The 13176-nt window shown below is 35.2% G+C and overlaps 1 protein-coding gene across 1 annotated transcript in view; it reads right to left on the reverse strand.

The window, feature by feature from the left end:
* LOC107594898 (relaxin family peptide receptor 1) overlaps positions 1 to 10677 on the reverse strand; it is an 18812-nt gene extending 8135 nt beyond the window's left edge. Inside the window, exons 1-10 of the mRNA XM_016285110.1 lie at positions 10545 to 10677; positions 10289 to 10360; positions 9795 to 9866; positions 9541 to 9609; positions 9314 to 9385; positions 7308 to 7379; positions 6398 to 6469; positions 5340 to 5411; positions 4758 to 4829; positions 2172 to 2401 (exon numbers count right to left, since the gene is read on the reverse strand). Of these exons, the coding sequence (XP_016140596.1) occupies positions 2172 to 2401; positions 4758 to 4829; positions 5340 to 5411; positions 6398 to 6469; positions 7308 to 7379; positions 9314 to 9385; positions 9541 to 9609; positions 9795 to 9866; positions 10289 to 10360; positions 10545 to 10630 (889 nt within the window). The 5' untranslated portion in view covers positions 10631 to 10677. The remainder of the gene's footprint in view (positions 1 to 2171; positions 2402 to 4757; positions 4830 to 5339; positions 5412 to 6397; positions 6470 to 7307; positions 7380 to 9313; positions 9386 to 9540; positions 9610 to 9794; positions 9867 to 10288; positions 10361 to 10544) is intronic.
* Positions 10678 to 13176: the final 2499 nt, after the last annotated feature.

Genomic DNA, 13176 nt, shown 5'->3' on the forward strand with positions numbered 1-13176 from the left:
CTCCGAGACAGCATGTCTGCTCCTTGGTTCAGCCTGCCCGGTATATGCGCTGCTCTCAGCGAGCGCAAGTTGAGCTGAGCCCATTCCAAGAGGCGCTCCACTAGTGTTCCGTTTGTCCAGTAGACGAGTAGGCTCGCCCGGCAAGAGCCGGGGTCGCCCTACACGGCTTGGACGGGTGGGTCACCTTTGCCTTCTAGCCGATGGCCGTGGGCGGGCAGAGATGCGCGGCCACTGACTCATCCAGGGGAGGCAGTCTGTCGTAACCTTTTTCTTCATCGCTGTCGACTGATGTGAGGGTGGACGAAGATGAGGCACGAAGGCGGGCCGAGTAGGGGGCACGCCAAGACCTGGTGATCTCGTCGTGGACCCCCGGAAAGAATGGTGAAGCTCGTTGTCGGGGGGCCTGACTGCGCCCCGGCAAGAACCACTCATCCAGGCGGCTGCGGGTGGGCTCCTCTGGCGGAGACTACTCCAAACCCAGCTCCTTCACAGCTTTAGACAGGACACGGAAAAGCTAGGCGAATGGCAGAGCAGGAAGGGGTCTCTTGATCCGCTGCGAGGCTTGTTCACGGCGAAGGCTTCGTAGTCTCGTAGAGCAAAGATCTAGTAGTCGTCGCTGAAGGAGAATAATCTGAGGATCCTATGGCGATGTGCTGCTTATATAGCCAGATGACCCCGCCCATTCTGGTGGGCTTTACCACCATAGGCTCATGCAGCTCCGCTGCCGAGCCATTGGTTTGTTTTTTGGCCGTGCAGTTACACTGCGTTATTGAAAGGCTTCAGTCATCAGAGAAAAAGGAGGTTTCCCCAAGCGTCTTAAACAGACGCAGTACGAGTGAAGTATCAATAGGGAACGATATTGAGCAATCCAGGCACAATCATCTACTAGGTAATTGTGGAGCATTTAACACATGGCATAGTCTCAGCATAAGCAGACCATGCCTGAGGCTGACAGTGGGTCATAATGATGTCCAAAGTGTCTTAAATATGCGATTTACATGAACAGCTCAGTGGGGAGAGTTGTACTGAAGTTTCCCAAGCAGAAATATAAATATAAATATATATATATATATATATATATATATATATATATATATATTGTAGCGAATTTTAGCTCAATATATATAGACTGGAGCTTAAGAGACTTTTAACTTTTAAATGCTGGTGTGTATATATGTATCTGTATAAATAGAATAACACTAATAAAATGCATTGTATAATTATATAATATTTTTTAAATATTATATAATAATAAAATAATATAACTCACTTTACTTCACATAGAAGCACACCTATTTTTCATTCTCATTCATAAACAACTCCTTGGTTACCTTATACTTTATGTTAGTAAGTGAAAGCATTTAAATGTAAATGTAAAAAGGAACTAAATTTTGCTACATCTAAGTGTGACATCTACACTTCAAAGTGGACACTCTGAGTAATTGATATCTATGTTTTCTGAATGAGCTTCCACTCATTTGAATCACCCCCGGCAGCACTCTCTAGAGAATACAGATGCCCAGTGCACAACTTTGATATCTGCTTATTTAGCCCATATCAAAGAGCAGAAATCAAAGAACTGCTTTTTATTTCATAGTTTGCTATTTCCTTTGAGAGCAGGCTATAGTGTGTACAATATAAATTAGTGTTAAACAAACAGCATTTTCTTTGTGCAGCAGTGGTCAGTTTACAGGAAGCGGAATGTATGGGTGAATTTCATGCAACAAAAAGCTGGCGGCACTTCAGTCAAGAGTGAACATTGTCAGGTAAACCCAGACTCTGAATGCTGCTGGCCAGCTATGAGCTGCCTTTAGGCTATCAGTCTGTTTCTCTAGAAGGCACCATCGACTTGCTGAACTAGGACAGACTCTTAACTGCAATTTAAACGATTTTTTTTCTAATCTTAACGAGAAAGCTTGAATTTCCAGTTAAATGCGCACAAAGCATTTTCAAATACATTCATGACAGGCTAAATAATATATTTGAACAATGCTATATGTAAAGAAAACATCAAAAAAAATGCATAGAAAGTTACATGAGACTAATTATGTGTGAAATTGCTTTTTGCCACAAGGAGATGATATAGTGCATATAGTGCCCCCACAATTTATTTAGATACACTTAGTCATACTTTAAAATGCCTCTGTATTAGATGCAAAATATCATCTTACAGCATAAAGAGATGATGCACATGGCATGGAGCTTGTTCTCCGAGCGAATGTAGGATCTCATGCAGATCACAAAGATGTTGCCGAAGCATGTCGTTGCCGAGACAACCCAGACGAAGACACGCAGCACGATGTTGGCCAAAAGGTCCTCGAAAGATGAGATGCCATCAGTATTGGGCTTGCAGCTGCGGACGTGTGGCGCATAGCCACAATACTGAAACTTTTTAAAGTAGCTGAAAAGAAGAAAGAAAGAAGCACAAATGACAAACAATCATTTTGGTCCTATCATGACATGACTAAGGACACAAATATAGATTTGTTTATGCTCAAATATTTTAAAAACATCTCATCTGAACTATCTATATATGTCTGAAAAATTATAATAATTTAACAAGCAATTTCAATAAATTGTTCAATAAATAATAATTTCAACAGTAAGAATTAAACCGTAACACTTTACAATAAGGTCTTGTTTGTTAGCATTAATTAATGCATTACCTAACTTGAACTAACAATGAGCAATATAGTTTAATAGCTTTAATAATGTAATTCTTTGTATGCTGGGTTACCTCTCTCTTCCATCTCTCGCCTTCAAATGGTCCAAAATGTGGCTGCCCGTCTACTCACGGGTAGCCGCAAAAGAGACCACATCACACCAATTTTATGGTCCTTGCACTGGCTGCCAGTCCCATATCAAATCGACTACAAAATTATGTTATTTGTCTATAAAGCTCTCAACAACTTAGCTCCTAGGTATCTCTCCAATTTACTCACCACTTACAATCCGGCTAGGTCACTTAGATCCCAAGATGGCCATCTTTTGCGAATACCATAATAAATTTATTTTCTTTTTCAAAACGTTCATCTGTCCTTCTTTGCAATGCAAATAAAACGTTCATATGCTCAAGAATATTTTTATTTTTGTTGTCTGTAAGCTGATCAATATTTATTATTAAATGTGCTATGCAAATAAATCTGAAATTAAAATGTCTCTCATTTTGTAATACTGAGTTGAAAAAAAGATACACAGATAAATTATTACATACAGTAAATATTTAAAATAAGTAAATGTTCATTAAAAAAAAAATCATATTTTACAGATAATTAATTTTTTTTTTAGATTTTAGCGCAACATCAAATAAATACTAATAATTTAATTGTACACACAACATACACACCAATTTTATGGTCCTTGCACTGGCTGCCAGTCCCATATCAAATCGACTACAAAATTATGTTATTTGTCTATAAAGCTCTCAACAACTTAGCTCCTAGGTATCTCTCCAATTTACTCACCACTTACAATCCGGCTAGGTCACTTAGATCCCAAGATGGCCATCTTTTGCGAATACCATAATAAATTTATTTTCTTTTTCAAAACGTTCATCTGTCCTTCTTTGCAATGCAAATAAAACGTTCATATGCTCAAGAATATTTTTATTTTTGTTGTCTGTAAGCTGATCAATATTTATTATTAAATGTGCTATGCAAATAAATCTGAAATTAAAATGTCTCTCATTTTGTAATACTGAGTTGAAAAAAAGATACACAGATAAATTATTACATACAGTAAATATTTAAAAATAAGTAAATGTTCATTAAAAAAAAAATCATATTTTACAGATAATTAAATTTTTTTTTAGATTTTAGCGCAACATCAAATAAATACTAATAATTTAATTGTACACACAACATGTATCTATAAAAATCATTCTTATTTTCTAAAAGTAAATGGGTCGATCTATCTATCTTTCGATCGTTACTAAATTAATGAAATTGTAACAATCTTGAATCTCTTTTATTGTCCCCTCACTGCTTCAACTTGAACACATGAGAGTAGCCTAACTGCTGTGACGGTGTTTGGCTGTCACTCAACCTGTCCTTACTGAGAAAGGTGTTTATAAAGGGGAAGACAGAAGGAGGAGAGCATCACACTGAACAGAACTGACATAGTTCCAGAAACAGCAAGGAAGTCTTGAGTTGAATTTCACAGTCAACAGAAAAGCACACTCTCAGTCTCAATCTGAGAGGAAACATTGTAAATTACTTGCAAGATTCATAGAGTGTTCTCATTTTTCACAGTGTGTATTATATACCGCAAGATATGCAAAGCAGAAAGACACAATATTGGGTCTTCAAGTAGCTGAAAAGATTGAAAAGGGAATTGTAAACACTCCAATATATATTCCTGACATCTTTTTTTTCTTTATGTTTTCAGGTAAATCAGGAAAATTATTACCATGGACAATGAATAGAAAACAAAATATTAGAGACAATTTCTGGGATGAGAACTAAAGAGCTTGTCTTTATCTTTTTTTTAATGAGGATTTTTTTCCAGAGAGAAGACATAACTGCTATAATTTGTTTAATGTTTAAAAGTACAAATAATTATAGAGATGTTCAGTTGTCAGGCAATTCAAACAGAATATCTCAAACATCAATCTCAACACTTCATTATTCAGCATTTAGAAAACGATCACTCTCAATGGTGACGACTTCAGAAAATGGAGATTTGAATCAGATTTGAGAAATTGAGCAAGCAGAACTTAAATCATTTTGTTATCAAAACTTTCAAAAAGCAGCACTCACATGTGAGTCAGGTTCTTGAGAGGTTCAAACATCTTTCTGTGAATGTTCCCAATTTCGATTCCCTCAATGCTCCTGTGACACAAAAAGCTTTCTCTCAGGGGTTGCTCTTTAGAAAACCACCGTCATTAGCATTTCAGTATTCACTTTACAATGCTTTAGCCCTCTTTTCCCTTTTCCTTCTCTTACAAATATGCAGTTTTGTGCCCAAGATGCTCTCTGGAAGTCTTTGAAGTATGACCTAAAAGCAGATTGTTTTTCCTCTGCTGTGTAGAGGGGAAGACAATGTTCACGGCATGAAGTTTAGGTAGGACCATTGTGCTGTGCTCAAAGGGGCCCCGCAAACAGCACATTACTAAAATTGCAAGCTATTTTTGTGGTGTCTCATGTGAATATGTTTTTTTTTTAAACCAGAGAGGCATAAAATAAGGAAAGGGCTTGTGTGTGTATTAGTTTAGTCACAAAATTCACTGCAAAGTTATAAAATGCATAACATTTTTAAAACATACTTCACACTTCTTCCTTTATTTGTGCTTCAAAACCATGCACTGTACATCATTGTAGAAAAGTATAAAAAAGACTTACAGTGACTTTAACTTGTGCAGCTTGTTAAAATGGTCCACACGCAGGTCCATGAAGGGGTTATATGAAATATTCCTGCGGACAAATAGGAAGCAACTGATCTGAAATACATTTCTAATGTCAAAATTATAATGTATGATCTGTGTACAGCAGAGGCGTTTTGTCTGACAAGGCAGGGAAAAGCCACGTAAAAATGTTTAGATGAGAATAGAAATGACAGTATAGAAAACAAATTGTGAAATATAATCTGAAATACTGTGTAAAACATTAATCGAGTCAACCTCTCAGGTTAAATTAAAGGTGTATCTTTTTTTTGTTTGATGACAAACTATCTAATTTGTTGTTTATTAGTAATAGCCAACAACACAACACTACACAAAATATGGTTCTGTACAGTATTATTGTATTTATTATTTTTAGAAATGCTGAAACAAACAAACAAATAAATAAATAATATAAATTAAATCATAACCTACCATTCAAAATTTGAGCGCGGTAAGAATTCGTAATATACAGTATCTCTAATGCTCATCAAGGCTGCATTTATTTGATCATAAATACAGTAAAAACTAAAATATTGTGAAATATAATTACAATTTAAAATAACTGCTTTCTATTTTAGTATATTTTAAAATGTAATGTATTCCTGTGATGCAAAGCCACATTTTCGGCAGCCATTACTTCAGTCTTCAGTGTCACATGATCCTTCAGAAATGATTCAAATATGCTGATTTGCTGCTCAAGAAACATTTCTGATTTTGAAAACAGTTGAACAGTTATGTAAACTGGATGAGATTTTCATATGACTTGGGTTTCATGAATAGTATGTTAACTATCAAAAAACAAGAACAAACAAACAAAACTAGTTTCATTATAAAAATGTGTGATGAATGTTATTGCATAAGCCTTTAACCTGGACACCATATGACCATCAAAAGGAACTGGAATTAATTCATATTGGACTAAAAATAAATAACAATTTTGCAGAAGCCTACCACAGGCGGCAGACATTAGAAGCAGTTTGGAGTTGTTTGTAATGTGTATCTAACTGGATGACTCACAGCTGAAGCAGGTCTCCAAGATTGACAAAAAGATCAGGAGGGATCACTTCAATTCTGTTACTGGACAAATCCCTGTGGAGAGAGAAAATATTCATGCCTTTTGCATTCAAACAAGCATCTGCTGACAGAAGTGATGAGCAAACCAGTCTGATGCCAAACTCTTTGATGACTGACGTCCCCTAACTGGTCGAGCTGGATGAGAGTAAGACCAACACATACTTTGAAATTGATTTATGTAAACTGGATGAGATTTTCATATGACTTGGGTTTCATGAATAGTATGTTAACTATCAAAAAACAAGAACAAACAAACAAAACTAGTTTCATTATAAAAATGTGTGATGAATGTTATTGCATAAGCCTTTAACCTGGACACCATATGACCATCAAAAGGAACTGGAATTAATTCATATTGGACTAAAAATAAATAACAATTTTGCAGAAGCCTACCACAGGCGGCAGACATTAGAAGCAGTTTGGAGTTGTTTGTAATGTGTATCTAACTGGATGACTCACAGCTGAAGCAGGTCTCCAAGATTGACAAAAAGATCAGGAGGGATCACTTCAATTCTGTTACTAGACAAATCCCTGTGGAGAGAGAAAATATTCATGCCTTTTGCATTCAAACAAGCATCTGCTGACAGAAGTGATGAGCAAACCATTCTGATGCCAAACTCTTTGATGACTGACGTCCCCTAACTGGTCGAGCTGGATGAGAGTAAGACCAACACATACTTTGAAATTGAGAAGGAAATCCATGCAAGGAAGATTTATTTTATTTTATTGACTTATTTTTTGCTTAGCTTCTCCAAAATAGAACAGAAATGGGTCACAACTAAACTCCAGAGAACACTTTGTGGTGATTATTTTGGCAAACATTTATAATGGAATGGAATGCCTGAGAACTTACAGCTCGCCCAGTTTACGGAGCAGAGAGAAAGCCTGCTCGTGGATGTAACTAATGCGGTTCCGCTGGAGGACTCTGCAAATAAATAATAGATAAAAATAAATGAATAAATAAAGAAATTTTTTATCTTGGTGGACAGAAACACAGCGGCCGCTTCAGAGGAATGGAATGTGTAGGAAATACCCAGGGGTGTTTTGTTTATTTTTGTTTCTCAGCAAGTATCGATATGTAATTATTTTGAATTTATTTTGAATTATTTTCTAATTATTTAATTACATTGGAATTATTTGTAATTTTTGGTGATTTGTTGTAATATTTATTTGTAATACTATTTAATAAAAACAAAGCAATAACGGCCACCAAAATATTAATTGTATGTACATTTTCATCACTGATTTTATTTGTACTCAATCTTGAGCATTCAACTAATATACTACACAGACAGCTAACAGCTAGATCAAAACAGACAGAAATAATGAATAGACTTTTTTGAAGAAAAAGCACCTTAGCTACCTCAATATGCTTCCTCAGATTTGATGTTGAACTTGATCCAGAAATTGATTAAAGTTATAACTGAAAATGAACACATGTGCTTGATGTGCAAAAACAAACATCATTGGTTCCCGCATGTCAAGCATGTGCATTTGAGCTTCTGTTTACCTTACTAAATGTGTGCAAGATGGAAGAGAATACAATGCAAATATACTGTATATATAGAATGAATACTTTGAGTAAAATGAGTAAAAAGTACTGTTTTTTCTTCAGAAATGTAATCAATCCCCCAAAATAATACTTAAGTACAGTAATCAAGTGGAATTACACAAGTATTTTACACCCCTGGAAATACACAGGAGTAAACAACAATGTTGATGGTGAGGAGTACAAAAACAAAAAACTATTTAGAAGTTAAATGGGGCTTGACCTTTAATCAACAGAGTCACTGTTGCATATAATCAGTGAAGTTATAATAATTATAATAATATAGTATTATGTTAATATCTGAAGTCCAAACACATCACTATTCTGCTTAATATGTAACTATTTCCATGTTACTTGAAGTTTGAATGAACAAAAGCTGTTAGGTTTATTGCTCTGATTTCTTCAGAAATAGTGATTAAAAATGAAAAGCGAGAACCGGGGAGATGAGAATGGTTTCCCTAAAAATATGTTTGACATAATTTTTGGTGTTTTTGGCAGGAAGGACCTCAACTGTGCATAATGAGAGTAAGGTACAACTTGGCGCCCCTTAAATATTAGTATGAGAAAATATGATTATGATTTATTTTATATTATGAAAAACGATACGCTAATAAACAATTCTGCTCATCTGGCATATTTCTAAACATTGGTGGGGGAAAGTAATGAACAGTGAAACCGAAAAAAAATGCTGAGCATTGGATTCAATCCATTCCAATTCTAAAACAATTTTAGCGTTTAAAATTTACAAATATTCAATCCACAATTCATTTCCAGATACTTTATAGCCCTAATATATTTAGATGGATTGTGGATTAAATATACGTATGTAAATGTCTGTGAAAGTTAGATTTGATTGGCTCTGCGCCATTACTTTCCCCCGCTGAAGATCACATGTGACTGAAGCAGATGAATACTGAATATTGATTAAGCAAAAGAAATGGTTAAAGTTTGTTTTTAAAAAACATATAAATATAAAGGCAGCTAGAGGAGTAAAGGGCTCCCTATTTACCTATTTCAGAACATACATAAAATAAGCACTTTGTGAACCTTTTTTATTATTATTATTTTATCAAGTATTTTATTTATTTTTTTTTAAATTAGAATTTTTAGAAGCTGTTTCTGTTAAGAAAATAAAATTGAAAGGGTCTTTTACCTCAATGGAACCCGATGACCCGTTGTACCCTTATTTTTTCTTTTAAATACTGGAATACATTCGTAAAGCCCATTGGGGTCATCTGATAGTTGAATGCACAGCGGGAAGAGAGGAAGAGAGGATTGAGCAGCTGTGACTGAAGGGTGGGGATACTCACAACACTGTTAGCATGTTACAGGACCTGAAGGTCACATTTCCCACAGTCTCGATCTTATTTCCCTCAACATCTCTGCAAACAGAAATAGAAAAAAGAGGGTCTTTAAAAACTGTAGAAAAAAATTAAATACAAGTATAATTCAAAGGTCTCTCTATAAGCTTTCCAACCATGTAAATAAAATAATAGCAAAAGTATTTTTATCATGACAATGTTGTATTCAAACTTACAGCCAATTTAATCGTGGCATCTCCAGGCAAATATCATCAAGCTCTGCGAGAGCATTGTTCAACAACACTCTGAAACACACACAAGCAAAGGCTTTATAAGACAAAGTAGCAGTGTAGCACATTTTGAAACAAGAATAAATAAATAAATATATAAAAAGTTTTAAAGAACAGCTCCTATGCATTTGTTAAAATATAAGATTTACATTTGAAAGACGGAAGATGAGTCACCGAAATAGCAACAGGCTGAAACTCACAGAAGCACAAGGGAGCGCAAACCAGAGAAGGTCAAAGAGGAGATGTGATGAATATTGTTGTTCTCCAGAATCCTTCAGGATGAAAAAAACAAACTCATTAAAAAAACACTGAAGCCTCACAAACTGCTTTGTCCAATATTTGTTCAGGGGACACTAACTTATGCATAAGGGCTATGAATCATAATTCAATGGCATTCAATTAGATGTGTGATAGAAGTTCAATCACTCGGGTTTCTTTAGAGCAGATCCTCAGTGACTGCTAATGACTGCTAAAGAAATCACTCCTGATATCACAGAAATAATATTGGTTTTGTGCTGTCTAGATGGTCAAAACTCAGCAACAGAGAAGGTTTATTGACTGACACATGCCATTGCAGTTATTTGATTTAAAGCACAAAAAAAAGCACTGAATGAAAAAATCCATCTTCCTTTAGCTGACATTTCTAAAGCAAATGGGAGAATGACAGAAAAAAAAACGAAAAAAAAACACTTACAGCCATTCTAGTTTGTGCAAATCCTGGAATACATCAGGAAGTAGGGTAGTGATTCGATTATAACTGAGATACCTGAGAAAATAAGATATTACAGATGTCTGTGTGTAGTCAAAAGCATTTTGCCCATAGAACAAAAGCAAACAAGCAAACTAAAGTTTCTATCATTCACTGTAAGCCCATTCGTCAGTCTCAGTAGAAGAGGCTGGTTAAAGTTTTACCGTATTTGTAGAGACAATAGAAATGTCTGCCAACTCACAGTCTTGTCAGATTGTAAAGGCCTCTGAAAGCATGTGGGTGCACTGCTTTAATTCGGTTGTGCTGGAGATACCTTACAGGAAGCATTAAAAAGCAGAAGGAGAGAGAGAAATAACACAAAATGTTACTGTATAATTATGTTCCCAAGGAGTGGAAGAGCTTTGAACACAGTTCTGCTCTTGCTTTTTATACAAGCCTATATTTAGAAGTGGGCCTTTAGAAATGAAAAAGTTAGGTAGCACTTATATATTGATTGATTTATTTGCCTATTTAAAAAAAAAAATCTTGAAAGATCAAAAAATACAGCAAAACTGTAATATTGTCAAATATTATTACAATCTTAAGGAACATCATTTATTTGAAATACACACACACACACATATGTATATATATATGTCATATATCATAAATTGGGACTAGACCATCATAGAAACTTGACATTCTCAAGTTTTTAAATTAAGCAAACTCCTTAGCAACTGTATAACACAGCACTAAAAATTACTTAGAACACTTAGAGCAATCATATAGCAACACCCCAGCTTCACAGTGCTGAAATCTGCATCAAGAAAAGAAAAGAAAAAGGGCACCATTTTAATGTAAATCTAGTTGCATTTACTCTTCTATTACTCTTCTTAGTCATCCTCCCCTTATCAGACTTGTATTAACCTAAACAATCCAAAGCTTCCACAACTTCCACAAAAGATGCATTGTGGTCTCTATTCCCACATCCTTTTTTTTTTCTTGATGAGATTACATTTGTTCGTACAATGAAGCCTCCATCTGACACCAGATCAAGTATGGTTCTTGGGCGAGGACAAAAATATGGGGCTGATTCTGTTTAAGTGAGCTGGCACTCCTGAACGAGAAATCAGACAATAACACACACACACACATATGTATATATATATCATAAATTGGGACTAGACCATCATAGAAACTTGACATTCTCAAGTTTTTAAATTAAGCAAACTCCTTAGCAACTGTATAACACAGCACTAAAAATTACTTAGAACACTTAGAGCAATCATATAGCAACACCCCAGCTTCACAGTGCTGAAATCTGCATCAAGAAAAGAAAAGAAAAAGGGCACCATTTTAATGTAAATCTAGTTGCATTTACTCTTCTATTACTCTTCTTAGTCATCCTCCCCTTATCAGACTTGTATTAACCTAAACAATCCAAAGCTTCCACAACTTCCACAAAAGATGCATTGTGGTCTCTATTCCCACATCCTTTTTTTTTTCTTGATGAGATTACATTTGTTCGTACAATGAAGCCTCCATCTGACACCAGATCAAGTATGGTTCTTGGGCGAGGACAAAAATATGGGGCTGATTCTGTTTAAGTGAGCTGGCACTCCTGAACGAGAAACCAGACAATACTCACAACCAACAAGCATGTCAGATTAAGACAGGCCAGACAAATTCTACAGCTGGAGAAAGAAAAACATTGAGCCATTTTTGTCAGGTTAAAAAAAGAGAACACTCTCAAGTAGGGCTGGGTGATATAGCTAAAATATTTTTCAAAGATATAATGTTTCATATCGTTCGGTATCGATAATTATTGACATTTTTATAACTTTTTTTAAAACAAAGAGCAATAGATTTTTTTAATTTTTATTTAACTACTGTATTTTTTAATTAACCCAATTTATTGAGACATACAACAAATATTTTTTTGTTTTAACAATCAAACACAAAATAAAAATTAAACAAATATCTAATTTCTAATGTTTTATATGCAGATCAAATAGGTCTTAAGGAAACTTTGTCTTGTCTCCCGAGGCCACAGGAGGGCGCAATGAGCAAAATGCAGCGCATTTAAATTGTCAACGTAAGGAAGCAACTCTATAAAAAACGAGCATTATGTCTAAATTAACTCATAAAAATAAAATATAATTTCGTAAATTGCATAAACAATTATGAACAAAACAGCATGTATTTATGCATTGCTTAATCCAAAGACCAGAAGCGCCATTCACACAGATTGCATTTAAAAACATATGATGCGCAGTGAAAAGGAATAAACTTCCACAAATTCGTGATGTGTTTTCTAAAAGTTTAAACTGTTTTAACTTTGCATGGCTACATCTCTTGTGTGAGACGCGAGTGCAGCAGTCATATTTTTCCATCTAAAAAATGCGCTGAATATGCATCTGTGTGAATGGCTTGGTTTCGGGTTTAACCTAATCAAGATCTTCTCCGCATTGAGCTTCTATATTTCTGTAATATTTTGAATGAATAGCGCAGCAATGGCGCGTTTCATGGGCTAGACTACCAAAACATTAAAATGCAACAACGTCACTTACATCATCATCACCACTGATGACGCTCCCTGATGCACACCTAACATTCAAATTCAAATGTTTATTTTAAATTCAACATATTTATTCACAATCTCCTCATCACAGGCAGGCACAGCACTCAATTCAGCATATGTTCATGTTTGTGTGGCTGTCTGTATCACTCATAGTACATGCCTACATCGTGCACTATATTGAAAAATTTTTCTATTGATATCGAAGAAGGTGTACCTTCTTTTATCGCCCAGGCCTACTCTCAAGTTCTTCAGTTTTGAGTGTGTTTGGCTCAGCTCCTGTGAAGAGCACTGAATGTTTTATTCCACAGGGATT

Source organism: Sinocyclocheilus grahami, unplaced genomic scaffold (genome assembly GCF_001515645.1).
Source record: "Sinocyclocheilus grahami isolate Dianchi unplaced genomic scaffold, SAMN03320097.WGS_v1.1 scaffold192.1, whole genome shotgun sequence".
Classification (NCBI taxonomy): domain Eukaryota; kingdom Metazoa; phylum Chordata; class Actinopteri; order Cypriniformes; family Cyprinidae; genus Sinocyclocheilus; species Sinocyclocheilus grahami.